At 40.9% G+C, this 23,661-nt stretch overlaps 1 protein-coding gene across 1 annotated transcript in view; it reads left to right on the top strand.

The window, feature by feature from the left end:
• Positions 1-21,835, top strand: part of HHAT (hedgehog acyltransferase) — a gene marked incomplete at its 3' end in the record, with an annotated part of 22,004 nt that extends 169 nt beyond the window's left edge. The window contains exons 2-7 of the mRNA XM_010284549.1: positions 1,297-1,364; positions 3,648-3,761; positions 4,365-4,559; positions 5,855-6,067; positions 10,221-10,392; positions 21,685-21,835. Coding sequence (XP_010282851.1) covers positions 1,297-1,364; positions 3,648-3,761; positions 4,365-4,559; positions 5,855-6,067; positions 10,221-10,392; positions 21,685-21,835 — 913 coding nt within the window. The remainder of the gene's footprint in view (positions 1-1,296; positions 1,365-3,647; positions 3,762-4,364; positions 4,560-5,854; positions 6,068-10,220; positions 10,393-21,684) is intronic.
• Positions 21,836-23,661: the final 1,826 nt, after the last annotated feature.

Consider the following 23,661-nt stretch of genomic DNA (forward strand, 5'->3'; position numbering starts at 1 on the left):
TGAGTTGACCTCTCCGCGTTGGTTTTTACTTTGTTCTTCTGCAAGGGGTACCTGTGCTTTTCCTGGCTGCAAACCAGCTCTGTGTGAGGAAACAGTAGCCATGTGTCAGCTGGGCACAGAGGTTTGTCCCAAGGCTTTTCAGCTTCAGGTCCTGGGAAGGCCTTTGGCCATCAAGGAACTAATGAGGGAGACCACTGAAGCTTAGCTGCTCAAATAGAGGATGTTCAAGGAAGTTGGGTCAGAATTGGGATTTTTCCTAGCTAGTCTTGAACCCTCTTACCTGCAGGCCCTTGGAGGTGGGTGGTTCAGAAGCAGCTGTGCCTCCTGGTGGTGCTTGTTGGGGATTGAACCTGAGGATGCCCTAGGGCAGGTGGGTGCTCACCTGCCTGGAGATCTGTGGCTCCTGTGCTGGGTTGTGGGCCTGGAGCAATGGCTGGGTTGTCTGTGCAGCTGTGGGGTCAGTTTGTTTCCAAACACCTGCCTGCGCTTTGTAGCTGATAGAGTAGCTTGGTTGTGGTTCAGTGGGGCTGTGTGGTGGAGAGTAGGGGTGGGTTTTAAACAATTTAAATACAATTTGGAGTTGAAAAGAACCTGTGTTCTGGCACACTGGCATTTTAAGGGAAATGAAAGTAGTATTATCTAATGAAAGTATAGCTAGTTGGAGAGGCTCATTAGGGAAATGTGTATTGCATCTTGTTAAGCTTTAATCACAAGCTGTTCTACATTAATGACCCTGGCTAGCTCTCAAAAGTGCTTAAGGGAAGGACAGGAGTGCCAGAAAGGCACTTGCAGGGCGGTGAGGGAAGTGCTCAGTAAATGGGTACAAGGCTGTGCACCCACATGTGCAGCATGCCTTCTGTGGAGGCAGCAAAATGCTGCATGGGAACAAGCTCTGGAGGTGGCTTTTCTGAGCAGCTTTGTACTGGTCACTGTCAGGTCTGTGTGCCCTTTCTTCTCTGGTGGGAGACACCGGGCAGCCCTGAAAGAGTGGAAAGAAGGATTAGTGGAGGTCGTGCGTGATGAAAGGTTGGTTGCCATCTGCTACTGCCTCTGTGGCAAGGGGGAATTGAAGCATAGGTTCTGGGCAATTCAGTGGCTTTGTCTTTGCTGTGGGGCAGAGCCCTGCCCTGGTCAGGCAGCTCACCAGGAGAGCAGTGACATGCCTTTCCCTGGCTCAGTGTCCCCATCAGCAGAGGCAATATGGGATTGTGTTGCTCTTGAGCAGCAGAGGCCACATCCCCGACTCTCTCTACTCTGGCTGCTGTGTCATTAGCAAAGGTTTGCTCTTCCTTGCAGGGTATGAAGCTGCAATGGACAGAAGGTTTGGGCTGGAACCAGGGACTCTCTTTTGGGGCCTCAAAAAGGTAGGATGTCTGACTGGTACCAGCATCTTTTATTTTGTGGCAATAATGTTAACTTCATGTCTCAATGCTCGTTGTTCACTCAAGCTTCTGATTTAGCTTCAGAGGTTTGTAGTAACTTTGCAGATTTGGATATTCATAGTTAATTTTAATCTTTTTTTTTTAATGAAGAGGAGAGACTTGCCAGGTGTGTCTAGATCCAAGAATTATAACCAAAGTTTTGTTTCTCTATTTGACCCCTGGTCTAAGCACTTTTCCTTCGTTACATCACTTAATAGCCTTCTGTTATACTGCTTGGCTTTAAAATCTGTGATCACCCCTGATATTTCCTGCAGCCTTTTTCCCCTTTTTCCTGTCACTGGGTAGTTTGGATAATGCTTAACGTCAGTGAACCTGCTTTTCCTTCTTTGTTGGCCTGTAGTCTACCATAGAGGAGAACAGATTTTTGAGGCATAAGGGCTTAAAGAAACATGGTTGGGCTTAAAAAAATTGATAAGAAAACTAGCACTGCTCTATCCAAAACCAAAAAACAACCAGGCCCTCCCCTCACCTTGCCTGCTTTTGACCTCACAGCCTTTTGAAAAAGTGCAACTCATATTGAGGATAGAATTATAGAATCATAGAATTGTTCAGGTTGGAAAAGACCTTAAAGATCATCAAGTACAACTGCAAACCTAGCACTGCAAAGTCCACCACTAAACCCTGTCCTGAAGCACCACATCTACACGTCTTTTAAATACCTCCGGGGATGGTGACTCCACCACTTCCCCGGGCAGCCTGTTCCAAGGCTTGACAACCCTTTCGGTGAAGAAATTTTTCCTAGTATCCAATCCAAACCTCCCTTGGTGCAACTTGGGGCCATTTCCTCTTGTCCTATCACTTGTTACTTGGGAGAAGATACTGACACCACCTTGCTACAACCCCCTTTCAGGTAGCTGTAGAGAGCAATAAGGTCTCCCCTCAGCCTCCTTTTGTCCAGGCTGAACAACCCCAGTTCCCTCAGCTGCTCCTCATAAGACTTGTGCTCTAGACCTTTCACCAGCTTCATTGCCCTTCTTTGGACACGCTCAAGCACCTCAACGTCCTTCTTGTAGTGAGGGGCCCAAAACTGAACACAGTGTTTGAGGTGTGGCCTCACCAGTGCTGAGTACAGGGGGACTATCACTTCCCTACTCCTGCTGGCCACACCATTTCTGATGCAGGCCAGGATACTGTTGGCCTTCTTGGCCACCTGGGCACACTGCTGGCTCATATTCAGTTGACTGTTGACCAACAGTCCCAGGTCCTTTTCCACCAGGCAGCTTTCCAGCCACTCTTCCCCAAGCCTGTAGCGTTGCATGGGGTGGTTGTGACCCAAGTGCAGGACCTCAGCACTCGGCACTCAGCCGTGTTGAAACTTGTGCAGTTGCCCTTGGCCCATCGACTTAATCTGATCCTACCTCGGCTTTGTTGAAACTTCTTTTCCAGGAAGGTGCCTTTTCACCCAAGCTCTTGGTTTTCCAAGATAGGGTTGCTCTCCAAATCCCTCAGGAGAGGTGAGGGGCAGGTGCAGGGAAGGCAGTGCTTTGCTTCTCTGTTGCCTGTCTTAAAAGCTCTTTCTTACAAGGTTGAAAGAAGTTGAAAAAAATAAAAATTCCTGACTAAACTTTCCATGAGTTAAGTATAGTCCAAAATGGCTTTGTTTTTTCCTTTCTAAAGGGGGAGGGGAGGGGGTAACCCACCTGAACTAAAATTAAAAGGATCAGGGCAAGCAGAGGTATGAATTTATTGGGTTTGAAGAGATGATCAGGAACAGACTAATTTGGTGTTTTCTGAGAACCTTCCCGACAGGGAACCAAAGCAAGGATGTGTTGGACTGGGAAGCCCTGAGGAGTGGGACCCTTGTTCCTGGCTGCATCTCTGTGTAGTCACCAGCCTTGTTCCCCATGTCCTGGGGAGGAGGTGTGGGTGGGTGCCTCCCTGCCTACTTTGTGGTTAGAAAGCTTCCATGATGTTTGTAGGGAATGGCAGTGATCGCTGCTTGGTCAGGTTCAGTGCTAGCATGGGATTTAGGAGTCATGACACTAAAGCACTTTTTCTGAATGTCACATCATTGGAAGCCAAAATGGAGCTGTCAGAGCTCACTGCTGTTAGTGATCAGACTGCATTGCTGAAACAAGATGTTCCCCAGATGTTGAGTTGCGTGGTGTTGGGTAACAGACCTGGTGTTAGACACGTTTGCTTGTCCTGTAAGAGCATGGTTTTATGGCCAAATACACATACTGACTAGTTCCCTCGATGCCCCAGGACCCCATGGACTTTGAGTGGAGCTACTGGATTGAATGGGGAAGGGAACGTATACTGTGGCTTCTGGCTGGTCACCTGCTGGTATCACAAGTGTCTAGGCTCTTGGTGGAGAAGGTATGTATGGATTTTCCTCACAGCAGGGAGTTTCTGTGGGTTTCAGTTTATTCTGGGCATGGGAAACAGTACTGAGGCTATTGAATGTGGGAAATCCCATTCTGTGGGGTGAGCTGTGTGAGTGGGTGTGTAACAATGCACAGGTGAGAGTGAGTAGGTAGGTTGCCTTATGTCTGTGTTTGGAGACTTCAGCCTCCCACCCTTGAAAGCATGTGCTTTGTAGTGAACCATTAACCAGTGTCATTTGACCTGTGCACAAAAGAAGGGGGTAGTTATTCTGTTCCAAGATTGTAAAGTGATGACTGCTTGAGTTTTGGCATGATTGTTGGAAATGATTGGCATGTGGTGTCACACCTACTAGTTTGGGGAAGGAAAAAGAGGAAGTTATGTTTTCCCCCAGATCAGAGAGGCTCTGGCTTTCACACATGCTGCTAGAGAAACCCCTTCCCTTCCATTTTTATGGATACAGTTGTGTTTCCCTGTATTGTTTCATATGTGTTCTAACCTTGTTGACTGTGTTTGTTTCTACAATAGACCCTGTGAGGACAGTTTTTCTTTAGACATAATCAAGCTGAAAATTGTTCATTTTTCTTTTTCTAACAGTATAAACCATGGTGCTTGATGGTTTATGGAATGGCTGCCTGCTGGTTGTTACTGGGAATCAAGGGCTTTGCTGTCATTTTGTTACATGCAACTATTTCGTTTGCTGTGGCTCAATTTCAGCTGTCACTCCTGACATGGTTGTGCTCCCTTACCCTACTATCCACTTTACGCATACCAGCTGTGGAAGAAGCCAAGGTAATGTGAGAAGGACTAATTAAGCATCAAATTAATTATAGTGATGTTTGTCCTTTATGGTGGAGTGCTACCCCTTTGCTTGATGTAAGCAGAGGTTGACTTGAAAAATCTTAGGCAGTAGTGCTGCAGTGACTCATGCTGGAGCTTCTCCAGTTAGAAAAGTGGTATATCTCAATCATGCTGGCTGGTGCATTGAGATGGAAGTATGTGCCTTAATGTGTAAGTAGTATTATGTAGAGATGGAGTATGATAATACTTTACCTAGTGCTCTAGTAAACACATTTCTTGTTCTTTGGAGCTGAAGTCATGCCAATTTAAGGTGCTGGGTTTTGGATTCGTATCCAGGAGTTGCTTAGTCAAGCTTGACTGTACTTTATTGGTGACTGCAGGCTTCTGCATGGGAAGGGAGACTGTTTCTCCAATACTTTGATTTGTACCAGACAAGTTGCACAACTGGTTGGTGCAAGCTCAGTTTTGCTCTTTCTGTAATGGCTTTTAGTGGACAGTACAGCTTTTAGAGAAACTGCTGCTCAGTTGTGAAAAAACGTCCTTGTTGCATTTACTTGGACTAAGTGGAAAAACTGGACATATGTTATAAGGCTTGTTGTTCTGATGTTTGGGGCAGGGCAGAGGGGAAATGAGTAGGTAGGGTCTTTTCATGTGGTGTAGACAGATTTGTGTCTTGCTAAGAGGAGGAAAGGGCCCACCGCAATACAAATGTTACCAGCCAAACTGTCTGCTGATGTTTCCAAGTTTTTTCTGATGACGTGTTTTTGTTGTTGGAAACAGGTGTGACAGGGAATGTCAAAAACTTGATAAAGGCTCAATAACATCTTTCGAGTCTTGGGCTTTCTTAAGAATGACTGATTCTCTTCAGATCTGAACTGCAGCCTTGGTTTCAGCTCTAGCAATCCCTTGTCTGTCATTAGGGTTGCCAGCTGGTTTGGATATTGTATTACTGGACCAAACCTGAAGGAGATAATTGTATTCCTGTACAAAAAGCTTTCCTGCTGTCATAGTTCTTCACAACCTAATATGTTTCTGAAATCAAGCTATTGTCTCTCTGCGCTGGTTGCAATAGCTCCAGAGGCCCTTTCTCCATCAACAGCCAGTGCTGCTTGTTCATGCATTAAGGAGTGCTCTTCACTTTAGATGCTCCTTCTAGCTGCTGTTTGCTTTAGTTGCTTCCTGCTGCTGGTGACCCTGAAAGTTAGGATCTGGGTGGACATTGCTGTCCTGTCATATAGAAAACACAGCATTGCACCATTGTGATCTGTCTTTGTTTTGTCTTTCAGAGGAAGTGGTACGACACAGAAAATGAGTATTATCTGCTGCTCTTCACTGTGTCTGTCCGCTGTCTCTTCTGCACTAGCTTCAGCCTGGAGTACTGCTGGCATGGACCTGCCCAGAAGTCATCCCACTCCTTCTTGTGGATGCTGGCATATGTGTTTTATTATCCCACGTTCCACAATGGACCCCTTATGAATTTTGATGAATTCAGTAAACAGGTAACAGTGTTTTTAAGGTCTCGCAGTTACAGATTTTCAGTGCATCTGCACCTCAGGTGAATTGGGTAAAGAACTATTGAAGTGGATGATGATCCTTTTTCAGCTGCCAAATCTAGACTCAGACCCTGGACTTTGAGGAATAGATTAAAGCATGATAGGTTGATTTTTTTTTTTTTTGTTTCACTCATCCTGAGAGATTTTAATACCAATTGAGAAAATGTTAGGTAGACAATTTCATCCAGTTTTCCTTGAGATATTCTTTTCATGGTGTGTTTCATAATGTAGTTTACAAGTAAGCCTGAGTTTCTACTTATTTTCTAGTTGCCTACTTGACAAAAATTGATACTGATGAGACTTTCAAACAGAAGGTGTTCCTAATGTTAGTCTGTATCTATCATCCTTTTCTCTGTAAGTGTTGAAGTATGCTGCATGCAAAAGGAAGGCTGTAGTTAGAAACCAGTCTTGGGTATTCATGCTTGTATGCCAGCTGTGGCATAATACTGAACTCGCATAAGGCTGGTAACAAACATTGAGAATATATTTAGTCAAAATAAGTCTTTATATCTAGTGCTTGGGTGGAGAGAGTTTGATTAGACTCCAATGTTAGAGAAGGTGGAAAGAAAGCAAAATAGTTTTTGAAGGCTGGATGATTAATCTTTCTCTGTCAGACTCTGATCTCTCTTTCCTTCTGAAATAAATATTTTTCCCTAAATGAGGTACTTTGAAGAAAAAAAATCCAACAAAACAAACCACCACACCTACAGAAAAGGGGTTTTCATTCATACATATTTTTACTTCAGTAAAAGCAGCTATAACTGATTCTATAATATTTTTCCTCCTTACTAGTGATTTGAAGGATTTCAGTTTTTACTTAGTACTCGGAGATGAAGAATTGTTTGAGTGTTTAAATCTGTCTTCCACATAACTTTGAAAATATTAAATAATGTTCTAGGAATATGAAGACTGGACCATTTTGAGCATAGCATTGGAAATTTGACAATGTCCTTGATATCAAATTTAAGACAAACCTTCTCCCCCAGATTGTTCTACTTTACAGGATGTTTTTGTTTGACATCCGATTCATTCCTTCAGCCAGGGAGCTGATGACACACATTGCTACATTTGGAGAGTGTTTACAATTTTAGCACATAGTTTTTGTTTTCCTTTCCTCTATCAGGCTGAATAATGTAACATTTTCAGCAAGAGCTGGCTGTTAACTCTGAAACAGATTTCAGTCATAGAAAGCTGATGGTTTGTAGTGGGAATTCCTGAAGACCCCAGTTTCCCTCATGTTGGTGTGAAAGCAGTTGGTGGTTTATTTGGAACACTTTTCTTCAGACTTCAGCAAGCTGAGCAGCTTCTTTAATATGAAAGACCTACTATCTTACTGCACTTCTTTTTCTAGTGCCTTGCAGGCTGCTTTTCAAGCCTGCTTCCCCTGTCATGTAGAAACCCCCAGGTTTCCATGCTTTATTGCTTTCCTTGCACACTTGAGTAAGAAGTGAAATCATCACCTGTGATGTCTATAGCTAACATCATTGGGGTAAAATGGATGAGTGGACATTTCAAACTATAAAACTGCTGTTTCATTTTATGTATAGAAGCCTAGGCGTTGCTTGCTTCTGTTTATATTTGAAAATTTTTGGTTGAAGCCACAGGAAATAGACTGGTCTTTATGAAAGCTCTTTATAAAGCTGAGATTCTGGTGGACCCCTCAGTGACAAGTCCTATGCTCATTTGTCTTCAGTAGCTTTGGAAGATGCAAGGCTGAATGTTGTTATCCTGGGATGGATGTTGTAGGAAAAATCCACATAGACTTGCATAGAAACGGAGGTAATTTAATTTTTTACTGTTTATTGTTTTGTAGCTCCTGAAGTGTGTTAAATTCCACCTATATTCTTGTACCCCTAGCAGAGGGTAAGGGTTTTCTTTTTTGGTGGCTTGTGGTTCCCCGCCCCCCCCCCCAGAATGTTTCAGAAGACCTATGAGACTCCAGGTTGAGAACAGCTTGGGGGTAGGTGGTTGTTGTGGATAGGCCCAGCCAGCAACTAAGAACCATGCAGTTGCTTGCTTGCCCTCCCCCCACCCCCGGTGGGTTAGGGGAGAGAATCAGGAAAAAAAACTTGTGGGTTGAAATAAAAACAGTTTAATAGGACAGCAAAGGAAGAGGAAACAACAATGATGATAATATTACTGATAAAGGAATATACAAAACCAAGTGATGCACAATGCAATAATTGCTTACCACCCAGTGATCAATAGCCCGACCCCAAGCAGTGATTCCCAACCGCTGGCCAACTCCAGTTTATGTACTGAGCATGACGCTACACGGTCGGGAATATCCCTTTGGCCAGTCTGGGTCCGCTGTCCTGGCTGTGCTCTCTCCCAGTGTCCCATGCACCTCCCTGCTGGCAGAGTGTGGGGGGCTGAAAAGTCCTTGAATGAGTGTAAGCACTACAACTACTGAGCAACAACTAAAAACATCAGTGTGTTATCAACACTGCTGTCCTATCAAATCCAAAACACAGCACTAAATCAGCCATCAGGAAGAAACTAAATCTATCCCAGCTGAGACCAGGACAGTGGTAGGAAAAATTGAGAGTGGGGGTGTGTGTGTGTCTTGCATTGAAACTGAACTCATCTGATATGGCTCAGCAAAGACTACCTGTGTTGGTGTGAGGAGAAGGAAGATTGAGAAAGGGATGCCTGTATTTGCAGTATGTTCTCATTTAAATGTGCACAGACCTGTTTGGTTTAAGCCATAATGAACATGGAACAAACTGAACAACCTTAATGTGTTTCTTGTTGGTGTTTGCTGAAGTGCGTTGTCAGAGCTCTTACCTGAGCAGAGGATATTGCCCTGGTGGGTGACGTTGGAGAAAGGTTTTCAAGTTTGCAGTACCCAGCAGTTGATTTAAAGCACACAATACAAAGAGTGTGTTTATTGCTGCTAGTAGAAAAGCCCACCTGCAGAACCCCTTAACTGAAGCTGAGACTGACATGAGGGCTACTGCTGAGCACACTGGAAAGCAGAAGTCCTGGAGATGTATGGCCCGAAGAATGCAATACCAATGCTGGCAATTGGCATCCATTGCCAGGCAAAAATAAGAGACTGTAGCACTTCATCAATGGCCTTGTTGAATTTCTGGGCTGAAGCAGAGCATAGCAGTTCTAGTCATGGGTTTGAAGGCCTGTTGTGTAAATCCTGGTGATTAAATGGTAGTCTCCAAGCTTTCATCTAGCTGGTACAAATGAACCTTCAAAATGAGTGTTCTGCTTCATTTGAAAGCTAGCAGATTTAACTGTATGTTAGCTGTACTGTGTGCTTGCAATTACAAGGGGGTTTTGTCTGTACAGATGGGTTGGTTGCTTATCTTGTATGTGCATTTTTGGTGGCCAGTTAGAGACTGGAGAAGGAGTGATAGATGTAGAAAACATGACTAAATTTTTAGGCAATCCTATGTTTCTGTTATTTGATCATATTCTCTCTTACTGTGGAAAGAAGGTAAAATAATAGTATACCAATGTGTTTACTATAGTTAGCACCGTAAGAGTTTGGGGCATCCTGAGAAGCCTGTCAACTGCCAACCTTGTCTTACCTGGTATTTAATTTGCACTTAACTGCCATTTGCTCAGCATGTCATTTAGGTCTTGCTGACCTTAGCAATGCTACAGGAGAAAAATGAAGAACTGTCCTCAAATAATCAGTCCCATGCAGCTGGACGTATTTTAAGAGCAAGCAGTGATTGTTTCTGTGTTTGGAAGGGCTGCTGCTTGGAAAACCTTCTCCTTCATAGCTGCTTTTTTTTTTTTTAATTTTTTTTATTATCTCTAGAGGTTGATCAAGTTACAGGAATTAAAGTCTCATGTCTGGATTCTGTTCAGATTAACAGCAGTTGGCCTTTTCTACCACAGTTTGGTGCAGTGTATGTTCACATTTGGCCTCGTGTTGATTTCTACTGCTTACTAAGATTGGGAATGGACAGAGCTATTTCCCTCAAGAGTATGTCAGGAATTTCCAAATGGTGTAGTCAAATGGTCCCCTTAGAAATAGTAATGAATAGCAAATTAAATATAAAAAAATTCTCAGGAAGAGTATTTGAGTAAAACAGTCAGTTATGTGCCATATAACCTCTTTGGATTTCTTCTTTAGATGAGGAGACAAGAAGCCTTCTGTTTCAAGACCAACCTCAGCATCTTAATCATGGGCATAATTCGTATTTTCTTTTGGTGGTGCCTGGCTGAGCTGATGATTCACCTCATGTATATCCATGCTCTCTATAGCAGTGCTCCACCTTTGGAATCTGCATCATACTGGGCTTTGGGTGAGTATAGAAACAATAGCAGAAATCTTCCTGCTCCTCCCACTTCAAGAACCCCAGTCTACTTCTCTTTCATGTCCATCTATAGGTACTTATGAATAGTACGTTATGGCCAGTCACTGTCAGTAAGGTGATCTACAGTCTCTTCATAGAACATGTAGATCCTCTAAGAAGTGTACAATAGAACTTACTGAGTTGCTTCCTAAATTAAAAACATATTCTGAGTTTTTTTCCCATCTAAAGTGTGTGTCTAAACTTTGGTCTAAATTGGCTTCCCCCTGCAAAGTCATAGAAGTGGACACTTAAAAAAAAGTTTCTTTAGTATAGGGATGGAGGAGGGGGGATGCTAAGAATTAAAATGTTTATTGATACCCTTCTGTGTTTTGATGTTTCTAGTTTGTATTCATGTTGAAAGGGAAAATGACAGCAGTCATAAAAAGAGCAGAGGGAAGAAATTGCAAACAAGGTGGCCTGGAAGGAGCAGTCAGTGCCTCTCAGTTCTGTTTTCCTGCTTGACCTCCCCTTCTGCCCTCTCCCATCTCCCTGGTATTTCATTAAAAGGCCTAGCTGTGAGGAGAAGATAAGTGCTGATGAATGTAATATAAACTGGCAAGAACTTTGGCTGCTGGTATGTAGGTAGATGTAAGCTAACCTGTAAGACACCGGCATATGTGGTTGGTTTGATTTTTCCACTGTCCTACGTATGTCGCCAGCTAGGAGGAACAAAAGCAGAGAAACTTCAGGCCTTAAAATTGGGTTCTGAAAAAGCCTTGGTGATTGCTGAATTGAAGAAGATGCCTCTTATTGTACTGATAACTAACAGGAATCAATGCACTGGTATGGTCCTGTCAAGCATTCATTGAAGATCATGTATGATGAGCGGTGTGAGTGGTGGAGGACACTTGTCTATTGGACTCTCGTCAGTAGAGGGCAATGTGTGTGCTCTGTCTCTTTATGTATATATGTATGTGTGTATGTATATACACTTAATATATGTTTCAATATATAACTTTTATATATAAAAAAGAGCGAGAGCAGAAAGTGGGAGGTTTGCCTCCATGCTTCATTCTACTCAATCCACTTTTTAAACAGCGACTCTGAGCTTTTGTCTTCTGTTCTAAATGTCACTTCACTGATGAATTAAATCTGTTAGCTCCTGGTTTTGTCTGTATATCTGACAAAAAGCTTTGCTGTGTTACTGAGCATGTGGAACCTGGTAAGGGCTGGCCACTGGATAAGACAGGCAAGGCTATGGAATTAGGGACTAAATATTCCATCTTTGGTGTTACTGGCAGATTCCTCTTCCCTTCAAGACTACCAATGTTGATTTTAAAAAAGAGGGGGGGAAAAGTTACTTTCCAGACAATAGCTAAGTAGGCTGTATATGTATTTGATGAAATCAAGTGTTATATCATAAGAATTAAAATGCATTTTGAACAGATTATTAGGAAAGACTAACATGCCTCAAAGCAACAGGTGGTGAAATTCAGTGTTAAAGAAGTTGGGATTGTAAAGCTTCCTGATGAAAATATGATCATTTGAATTGAAACAAGGCCTTGTGGAGACCCTGCTTTTAGGAGAGGTATATTCAAAGTGTTAACCCTACCCTCACTGAGCTTTTTCTTTTTAGGAATGAAAGCAGGTGTTTAAATATACTACAAATGAGACTGAGGCAGAATTTGTCACTTAATATGTTTTCAGTGCAAGTTTTATCACCATGATTATCCAGGTCTCCTTAAACTCAAACCAGTGGCAGGCCACTGTCTGGCTTTAAAGAGCCACTGATATATGAGTAAGGGTACTGGTAATATTTTTCTATTGATCCTTATGGATCTTAACCATGCTTCTACAGCAGTTCTTGTACAGAGCTAAACACTCCTCTCTGTTATTTTGCATACTGCATTATTAAAACCAATGACATCAGATAACAGAGCCTTGAGACCAGCTTTTTGTTGACTAAGGGGGATTAACCACATGGTGTATTAGCTGTTCTTCACTGCTGGGTATGTTTTTTTGTTCCTTTTCTGTTTCCCATTTAACTACAGCAGCTTCAAAGCAGCATGGAGCATCTAATTACATCATGATCTTGGCTTGTATCAGACATAAATAGTGTGGCCAGCAGGACTAGGGGAGTGATTGTCCCCCTGTATTCAGCACTGGTGAGGGCACACCTCGAATACTGGGTTCAGTTTTGGGCCCCTCACTACAAGAAAGATATTGAGGTGCTGGAGCGTGTCCAGAGAAGGGCAACGAAGCCCTGGTGAGGGGTCTGGAGCACAAGTCTCACGAAGAGCGGCCAAGGGAACTGGGGTTGTTTAGCCTGGAGAAGAGGAGGCTGGGGGGAGACCTAATTGTTGCTCTCTACAACAACCTGAAAGGGGGTTGTGGTGGGGTGGTGTCAGTCTCTTCTTCCAAGTAACAAGTGGTAGTACAAGAGGGAAACAGCCTCAAGTTGCACCAGGAGAGGTTTTGATTGGATATTAGGAAATATGTCTTCACAGAAAGGGTTGTCAAGCCTTGGAACAGGCTGCCCAGGGAAATGGTGGAGTCACCATCCCTGGACGTATTTAAAAGACATGTAGATGTGGTGCTTCAGGACATGGTTTAGTGGTGGACTTAGCAGTGCTAGGTTAATGGTTGGATTTGATGATCTTTAAGGTCTTTTCCAACCTAAATGATTCTATGATTATGCCTTGCTGCCTCAATAGCCTAGTAAACCTAGGGGGGGACTGTGAGGATGTTTTGCAGTCAGCTCTAATTAGGGAGATTATAACTGTTCCCCCATTTTGCTTCTGGGATATCTTTGAACAACAGGCAATAAATGCCAGCAGTGCTGTTAAAGACAACAGTGCTATGAGATTTTGCTCTTGGTGTCTTAAGGGCAGTGATGATGGTCAGTATACACCTCAAAAGTGTGAACCTACATAGTTTTCTGCATCACTTTGTGTGGTGTGTCTGTGAGACTGCAAAGAAATTTAAAAAAACCCAAAAAACCAAACACCCAAACCAAAACAAACCCTGAGTTGCAATACTGGTTTAAAAATGTTAGTGTACAACATCTATTAATGTACATGGCCATAAACTACAAGGCAGAAATGGTAAAGTTACCTGAAGTAACATTATACCTGTGTGCATTCAGATATAAACTTATGAAAAAATAGTACCTGAAAGAATGTGTTACCCAGCAGCAAGAGAATTGTTTTCTCTTGTGTGGAAGGAATTTGGCAAATGACTTTCTAGAAGCAGCAATATACAAAATGGTGCATGTATGGGTTTGATGCCTGTGTATTTAACTGTAACAAAGGTGCAAGCTGTCTTTGATATTACTGTTTGTATGCTGCTGTTAGTACATTTTGTGAATTGTATGGTTGTGTTTTAAACTTTTAAAATTGTTAAACTTTTGTCCTTTTGCCACTAAACTAAAGATCCTCTTAGGTCAAATGTTGAGGTGGTTCTTTTCTCCATGCCCTTTACAAGCCAGTACCTGCGCTACTGTAGCAACACTCCTGCTTATAGGTTATGTTACTTCATTCCTTCCAACTCATTTGCAAATGCCTAGTTCTGTGTATTCCCCTACTCTTCTCAATGCGAGTGTGTCAAAGTCAGCACGAGTTTCTCCCCTTCTAGAGGAAGCCACCTTCTGTCCCACATAACCCAGCTGACCTGTGTGTTTCTTGTGACACATATTACCATAGTGTCTTAAAGGCTCAGAGGGCATTGTAGCCTTGCTTCACTCTTTGCTTTTTGAATATCCCCCAGTCTCTTTATTGGCTATGTCACCTGGGTAGATGAAGTCTGTCTCTTGAATAAACAATGATGTGGCATGTACTTTCCTGAATTATTGTTGTGCTGTAATTGAAGTATCTGTGCAATCTCTTTAATTGCAGTTATGTGCAGGTAATAATTGTAACTGGAAGGTTTCAGGGTCATTAACTGGGTGATAAGTGTTGGGAATTGTGAGCAGAAGTCTAAAGACTGTGTATGTGGTGTTCAGGAAAGGTAGAACCTTCAATTCTCTCTCGGTTCCCTATTTTCCTGGATTACTCCTCTCCCTACATTTCCGAACTTGTGCCTGGCATCTGCCAGGAAAGGCAGCTTGTGTTCCTGCCCTGTGGATCAATGAGCTATGGAAGTACTTGGCTACGTGCTCTGAGAGACAGCAGGTTGCATCCTCTGTGCATCAATCCTTTAATGAGTAGGAAATTAAGTGTCTTGTTGCACTATGGGCCCTGGATTTTGGGGAGGGTTAAATGAAAAATGGTTGGAGTCCTAGCTGGAGAGTCCTCTGGAGAAGAGCAGCTTTCTTAAAGCTATTCTTCACACTATTTAAAATAACTTCTCTACTAGAAGAGAAAATGGACATTCATTCCTTAAGCTCTTCAGCTAGACAGTACAAAATCTACTGTTTAATTCAGTTTTTTCCCTGTTGAAGACTCCTAGCTGGTTTTCTCTCCATGATATGAGAAAGCTGGTTGCATCCACATCTTCTATGGACTAAATATGATAGAAAAATATTATGTATTTGTTTTCAGATACATAACACTTTGTTCAGTACTACAATCCCCACATGCCACATAGATGTCAGAATTTCTTCTACCACATATTCCTCCTCACATTTAAATTTGTTTCCTTTAGCATTCTGCAGATGCTTCTCTAAACTTGAGTGCTTATATCACAGCAAGCTGTGGCTGTGGTATTGGAGAACAAATGCCATGTGCATTAACAACAATCTGCATCATATGGGTCTGAAAAATGTGTCATTTCATGCTGAGTACACAGTTGTATTTGGTTTCTTCAGTGACCTGTGTTTGGTAGCAAGAATAACCTTCAAGTCAGTCTCTGGTATGTAGGAAGATGAGGTGGTGAGAGCTAGCTGTGTGTAGAGGTGCTTTTAGATATCCAAATATTAACTCTTTTGGGTAACTTTAGGTATAAATGATTTCCAGTGATGACCCATAGCTCCAGACCCCACAGGTGCTTTGACCTTCTCTGTGTAGGCCAGTGAGAATCTTGTCCCTTGCCTGGATGTTGGGAAAGGCATTCGGCTGTACCCTCTGGATAATGTGAGACCGAGAACACAAAATCCATGTGAAATCTTGCACTTGTTCCTTCAGTGACTCTTTTACTGGCCTATGTATTCCTTCAATGCAATGGGCTCCAGTGGCACCCCACTCTCCCAGCAGGAGATGTTACTGTTGTCCAGGACTCACCAGGCATGATGAGCACCTGACGGTGCGGCATTAAGAGTTGCTCATGGGCTGGGCTTCGCTGATTCTGAAAATGCAGAGGTCAAAAAACACTGCGTATATCTTCCTTGTGAGGCTCCACATTTAGCCTGGTGATTCAGCACCATTTACTCATCTCTGCTAACCTGAACAGAGCTTCATGTCAGCCTCACAAAGTATAGGGAATGATGAAAGCCAGAATTCTGCATGAAAATGTATTGTCTAATACAATTGTTGCACTTGATTAATCCAGGGTATTAATAGATACTGTAACTGTGAAAATATATTTGACGAGGAATCTATATAGGTGTCTGATGTAGACACACATCCAAGATGTATGCATGTATGATACAATGTAGTGAGTGTTTTGTGGCTTTAATGTATTGGTCTTAACTGTATGCCGTTTGTTTGCTCTAGTGAAGCATGCACAAGTTGGTGTCAATTAGCTATCATTGTTTTAATTATTAACTAGGCTCTGGTACTCCAGAAGGGTATTTATTTTCATGAGCCGCATATAAGTCAATCTAGAATGATATGATCTGTTCAAAGGTAGAGCCATCTGGTTTAATCTGTAATTGGTGATTTCATGTTTTGATTTGTTAAAATAAGAGATATTACATAAGTTCCTCTTTGAAAGCAAGACTTGCAGAGTAGTCCATGTAAGTTGGATGTGCTGGTTTTGATGTGTTGCAGTTCTTTTTCTAATAAACCCATAGATAGGAAATTGATTTACAAATTAATTTTAAGTGGCGCACAGTGTTTTGCTATTGAAATTAAGGTGTCTGTGCATCTACCTAAATGGTAATGAAATACTAACAGTAGTCTGAGAATTTTTTTTTCCATCCTGCAAGATAAAGATAATCCGATAAAGTATTTGGCATCTTGATGTCTGTTTTGAAAACTGGAAATACAAACATGGATCAGAAGGCTTAGTAAGACTTTATTCTCTAACACACTAGTTAGCTGCTTTATAGAAAGAAGTGGTGGTGGTAGCTAAATTTTTTATGAGCTTTCCTGCAGACTAAGCTGCCAGATAGTATTATCAATTAACCTACTTTTATGACTACTTTTTTAGTTGTTATAACGGTTTCATTAGAGAGTTCTTTCCTGCAAGTATTTGAACAATATAATGAACTTAATGCCTACTGTAGATGTTTTTGGAGTATTCAAGGTAGGTGGCTTTAAGGCATATCTGTCTTTGAAAAAACTTTGAAAAAAAGTAACCTGGAAGATCTGTCTATGCCTTGACCAAGAGTCCCTTGGCAGCTCTGTTTAGTCTTGTTTAAGTAACTTCACTTTGGGATCTTTATGTCCATACAACTTTGTCTAAAAAGCACTTTGCCTCCAGGGCAAACATTGTGATATGTACTTTCCTACCACTGTCCCATATGTTTTAGGATTCTTGTTTGTGTGCTACTGGAGGGCTGGGATATGAAGGTGGGCTGCAGGAGTCCCTGTCGTGCTTTTTTCTTTCCTTGTTCCTTTTGGTTTTTGTGAGCCAGCAGCTCACCAAAGCACTGCCAAGCAGCAATGAAAAACACTGCTGAGCAATATGAGCCTAATTGTTAATTGCATTGTTTTCTGTTCAAGTAATGACATTAGGGTGCTTCACGTTTTTTGCACGATGCTCTTTTTCAATGGCTAGAGACAGGAGTAAGAGAATTGAGCCATCACTTTCGTGTTAATTCGGGTGAGTGTAGCAGGTATGAGTGGGCGGTGAGCCCTGACTGGGGGACAGAACAGCACAGCACAATATACGTGGAATTGCTGGCAAGGGCTGCAGAGCTCTCCTTACCTGGCAGCTTGTGCCGTGTTGACTTGGCGCTGTGGTATTCAGATGTTCGTATGAAAGCTTTCCCGCAGCATGAGGTGTAGCATCCTGCTGTGGTCAATACCAAACTAAGAAGGTCATGGTAGACCCAGTCTTGGGGCTCATGTCAGGGAGGAGTGTCCTGCTGTGAAGGAAAGGCTGTGGTCCAGTGTGTAATGTTTGTCAATAATCATGCTCTTACTGATTGATTAATGAAGCTGGAAACTCCTGATGCATCTTATGATTGTTGGTGTTGCTGGTGAGATACATCTGTAGCCTATCTGCTCCAGTGCAGAGCCATGTTCTTTCATGGAGATTTTAATTTGAAGGAATCCCTGCATATTTTTTTTTTCTATAGGAGAAGGGACATGTAAAAAATAAGAGAAAGGGTAAATGAACCCCAAAAACCTGGTATTTTGAACTTGATATGTCCTGAAATTCTGAGCTGTTTTAAATGTTTGTTTCCTATTAGACTTGTGCTGTATGTCACTAATGCTTTTGAAATATGACTGCATATTTATCTTTGATACATTTTTCTAGTTGAATCTGTCCTGGTACTTGACAGAAACAAGCATCTACAATCACTAATGCCATAGGGTCGATGTAGCTGCGAAAAGGGTAAATTTGTGTTGTTGTGCTCATAATAAAATTGCCTGCTAAGTTACAATTCTTGACCATGAGTGTTGGTGATGGTTTATGGACAGAAACATGCCAAATGTGGTTTCTAATACCTGGATTGAAATATTTTGTCGCTTACTTATGAAAATGTTCTGTTTGATAACTTTGTCAAAAAATATCAGGCAGAGTTTTGAGAATATGAAAACTAAAAAGAAAAAGTAAAATTCTGTGAATGTTCTGAATTCTAATTTGTTGTAGTTTAACCCAGCATGTAGCTAAAACAGCCACACAGCTGTTCACTCATTCTCCCCACCCTCAGCGAGATGGGGGAGAGAATTAAAAAAAAGGTAAAACTCATGGGTTGAGATAGAGACAGTTTAATAGGGCAGGAAAAAAAATTATAATAATGGTAAAAGACTATAAAAAACAAGTGCTGTACAGCACAGTTGCTCACCACCTGCTGACCAATGCCCAGTTAGTTCTTCGTGGCATCTCCCCAGCCAACTCCCCCAGTTTATATACTAAGCATGATGTCGTATGGTATGGAATATCCCTTTGGCCAGTTTGGGTCAGCTGTCCTGGTTGTGCCCTCTCCCAGCTTCCCGTGCACCTCCTGACTTATTGCTGGAAGGCCAGAGCATGGGAAGTGAAGTCCTTAACTGCATAGCAACACCTGAAAACATCAGTATGTTATCAACATTATTTTCGTCCCAAATCCAAAACAGGGCACTATACCAGCCACCAGGAAGAAAATTAACTCTATCTCAGCCAAAACCAGGACAGAATTATACTTGAAAAAAAGTTCTGTGAAACTTAGGAAATGCAGTTTTGCAGTAAATTTAAGGATGGTCAATATTTGAAGGTCTCTAAATGCATTTTTAAAGCATAGGAAAACTTAGAATGTTTTAAGGATTGCAAGATAAATTGGAAAAAAATCAATCTCTATAAAAGTCAGTTAATTTAATCTGGGACTTCAAACAGCTTGACTGTTGAAGTGCATGTGTTTAAGATTGTATGGGTACTTTTTTGATTTAAAAGAAAAAACTTTAACATGTTTCAGTTTTTTTTTTTTTAAATTAACCTTGACTCCAAATCCTTTGAATTAACTTACTCTGGAAAAAAGATAGCATTTTTTCAGTACTTTTTCCCTTAGGTGTGTTTTTAATATAGACTTGATACAGCTTGTTTCTAATTAAAGTTAATGCTGGTGTGCCAGTCTTTTTAAGCTTTAAATCAAATACTAGAGAACCAATTATGTGATATTGTTAATGAATTTGAGAAATTCAGCATTGATCTTAAATTTCTTTTTTTAATGTTTTTAAATCAGGTGAAGCAATGTACTTCTGGCTGCTTTGTGCTATAATGGAGCAAATGCAAAGCAGCTGGAATGTCTCAGGTATGCAAGATGGTTTAAAGCCTTTACCTGCTGCCAGTGCAGCCCAGCTGTTGTGTGGCCAGAACGCTCACACAGCTGGGATGAGTTGAAGACCAATGAGAACTTAATGTACATTATTTTGATAGGGACCTTCACATTGCTGGTATCGTGAGCCTTAGAATTGCCACATGCGGTTAGCTAGTGTGTGCCAGGTGGTGACTGGTGATGTGATGTCTACGTTTATTTAAGATATCAGTGCTCTTGAGCTGTCTGCTAGTTAACACACACCTGAGTTGTCAATAACGTTATTAGAGGTGGTGAAAATGTTTGTTCTTTCCCCCCTAAAATTTGTGTATTGTAACTTAGTATCTGAGAACTCGGAATCTTTCATCATTGTATTTAAAATAAGATATATTGGTTTTTGGGTCTCAAGAGAATGGTAATCTGTGTCTCTGAATCTGTGTTTCTATCAAGCACAACAAAAGGAATTTGAATTTTACCAATGCACAGACAGCTGTGATCTTCATAATTGGTTTGTGTGGGTGTCAGCATTCAGTTCTCCAATGAAATTTGTCAGAAAAGAAATGAGAAACTGAATGAGATGGGAATTAAAGGAGAAAGTTGGCTGTATAGATGATTTAGCAGTAGTCTAATGTGTAGCTAATTGGCTAGTATCCAAATTGTGCTTCTGATTTGTTTGTTTTCCACTGGTGAAGAATGTTATTGAATATTAGATGACTTGTCCCTGAAGGAACATACCATAAGCTTTATGTTTAGGTATTTTGTTGTAATATCAATTTTTATCTTGTATGACACAACTGTTTCTTATATCATGATACTAAAACTAAAAATGTTGGCTTGTAGCAGTAAAATGCTGTCCACATGTAGGCCAGCAGGAGTTTTACAATTTACGTTATTAGTGCCAGAATTTCACCCTAAGTTGTTATATATTAGATGAATTTTTAATGTTTAACTTCTGGTTGTCATCCATAGTATACCCATTAGTCAGCAGAATGCAAATGGAGTGCCTTGCCAAAAAAATCCAAATGATTTAGATATTCATGGACTTGTGCTGCTGGAGTCAGATTGAGAACTTTGTCTCCAAGCAAAGTGCTGGAAGGTTTTAAAATTATATTAAATATCTAAAGTACTCCAGTCAAATCACAATATTAGTGAGGGAAAGCAAAACACTGGAAAGGAAGGAGATGTAACAATTGCATTTTATAACTTTTTTTACTCTTCCAAATTATAATTGTACTTTCCCTCCCTTGGGATTAGATTTTACTTTTGTCAACTGTCAGTCAGATGGCAAAGTTTGCCCAAGTCAATGGTACTTTTAGGAGTGAACTCTCACTAGTTTCTGTGAAGATGTTGGCCTCTGCTTTCTACTGATATTTTTTTTTCTTATGATTATTCTTATGATTATTGGCATTTTATTCAGCAGAATACATTTAGAATATTAATATAAATAATCTTGCTTTATAATGCATTCTAAAATTGTTACTTGTGTGAGTAATAACCCTGAGAATAGCCAGTATAATTTTTGTCTCACGTTGTGCAAGATGCTGCATTGTTTGCCATACCGTGGGGTTAAGCTGTGAGCAAACACACAGCCAAAATTTTTCTGTTGGAATCGGGCAGCTAAAGCACCTTAAGGAGGCCTTTTTCCTGTGGGTTTAAAAACTGAAATATGCCTTAAGCATTATGCCACTAAATTCTGGTCTTCTATGCCTCTGCTGCATCAGGGGAGATCTTGTGGGGGTGTTTTGGGGGACACAATCTGACAATACATGGGTTGTTTGTGGAGCTCTCAGGATAAACTGCAAAGGTAACCATTGTTTATATGTGTCCTGGAGGAACAAGTGAAGGGTGGTTGGCTGGGGTTTTTTTGCAATGGTAAAATTTATTGTGGTAAATGTTCATTACTTATATATCACTATGTTCTGGTTTTTTAGCTCAACATGAGTCAGTAATTGTTTTCCATAGCAGTCAATACCCATGGTCCAAAGTTTTTTGAAAAAAAGATGCTTACTTATGCCTTCATACTGGAACAATGGTACTATTTCATGTGTGTGTGTGCCTAAAGTCATAATTGCATGTGCTTGTGTCCTTAAGTTGTTGCAAAAGTAAGTATTGTATATCCCATCAACCGACGATGCTTGCTTTAGTCCTTTGAATAATGGCTGTTTGGAAGTAATTGGTATTAACGTGTTTTAAAAGTATTTCAGAATTTGTTTAAAGTATGATTTTTTTTTTTTTTTTTTTAGGTGGCCTGGCTTTAGCTCAAGTCCTGTTTTTTTATGTGAAATACCTGGTTCTGTATGGTGTTCCTGCCCTCCTCCTTCAAATGGATGGACTGAAACCTCCTGCTCTGCCCTGCTGTGTGAGCCTGATGCACAGTTTCACTAAAATGTGGAGGTTAGTCATTATTGCTTTTCAGACAGTTTATTACTGATATATGGCATCAGTGTATAAGAACATGCATGTGTGTGTTCATGGTCATATACATGTTTGTTTTCATGTCTTCATGCTTTTTCTTTCAGGCCCATGATTTATCTTTAGCACTTTCAAAATGAACTTCAACTTGATGGTTACTTTTTTCACACTGCAGAGGGTAGGGGCTAGCATCCCTTTCAGCATTTTCATCCTCTTAATTATTAGAATTAGACTCGGCCTACTGAGCTTCACTGACATAGCAATTATTTTTTCCAGATATCTATTAAATGGTTAAGTTTTCATTTTTGGCCTAAAACCCACATTCCAGATAGATATTCTTCCAGAGAAGGAAAAGAAATGCTTGATTAATCAGCCTACGAGGAAAGTTGTAGTTATAACACTTTAATATGTAGAGTCATGCAGTAAAGAAAGTCTTCAACACATTAAAAATACTATGAAAATGGTAATGTTTATAATGTAGGATGAATTTCTGGATCCCCTTTGCTTTTGAAGAGTTTCAGCACAATATTTTGCTAAGAAAGTATAAACTTTGAATCTTATGGTTGCTTTAAATCAGTGTTCACTGAAGTATTTTTCCTGAAAACTTTTTCCCAGGTGGATTGTGCTTCCTGTTTAACCTGTGTGTAACAGTGGATTCACTTGACTTCTCCCCTGCCTTGTTTTCCTCTGCCCTATCTCTAGTTCTTCCAGTCTGTGGGGGTGCTGTGCCCCAGACTTCTAGATAAATTGTCTAAAATGATTTAGACTTGCCAGCTTTTTAGTGCTGAGACTTCTCTTGTGTTCTGTTAGGGCAGAGCCTAGCACAGTGGTGCATAGACTGTTTGGTCTCTGACTGCTTTGCAGCATGAATAAAGCTTTTTCATTTTAGTCATAAAAAAAAGTAGGCCTGCTATTATCAGAGCTTTGTTGGATGAGATTTTAATTTTGTTTTCGGCTTGAAGCTAGTTGTAACAAGAAGGCTTTGTAGTTTATAATAGTTGGCAACTGTAGATATGCAGTATTCAAAGAAATGCAGCAGAAAGAGTGCAGAAAACAGATGAACCGTTGAAAGTCATTTGAGCTACTAGCAAATGCCTTGGTTTAAATTATCTTTCAGAGTTTGAACTGAGCTTACGACCTACAGAGTTAATATAGAAAACTGTGGTTTTTTACCAGGCACTCTCCTGAGAACAGCATCTCTTGGATTGCTGGCAAGCAGTTGGAAACAGCAGCATTTTTTTTCCTCCTCTCCCAGTTATTATTCCAGGGAATCTCTGTATTGCTCTGGAAGTGCCAAATGAAACTGAAATTCAGCGCAAATACTAATGACACTGCTGTGTCAAGTAGTTGTAAGACTATAAAAAAGTACTCTGCGCCTGCAAAAATGTGTGGTATATCACAGTAAAAACATGGGATATTCTTTAAAAAATATTTGTAATGCTTACCAGAAAATTGAAACGAGTATCTAAGCAGAAAGTTTAATTATTTTTTTATGGAAGGAAAAAATGTCAACTGCTGATATTTACCATTTGCCCAAGTATTTAATTCATATATGTATCAAACATTCACTGCCAGAAATAATAAAATTATTTCATAGATGGGATATGTTTGTTTGCCTTGAAGGTTGAAAACATCAGTTCATGTACAGTTGACTTGATTTCTTGCTCTCAAAGCCATGGGGATAGTAGAATTTCCTATGGCTGCTAGTGAATTATGGGTCATTCTTAATTATCTAAGAAATCTCACATAGCTTGCCCTCTGAATCCCTGAATTATGATGCTCTTATGCCTTTACAGTTAAACTCTTCA

Source organism: Phaethon lepturus, unplaced genomic scaffold, assembly GCF_000687285.1.
Source record: "Phaethon lepturus isolate BGI_N335 unplaced genomic scaffold, ASM68728v1 scaffold18743, whole genome shotgun sequence".
Classification (NCBI taxonomy): Eukaryota; Metazoa; Chordata; class Aves; order Phaethontiformes; family Phaethontidae; genus Phaethon; species Phaethon lepturus.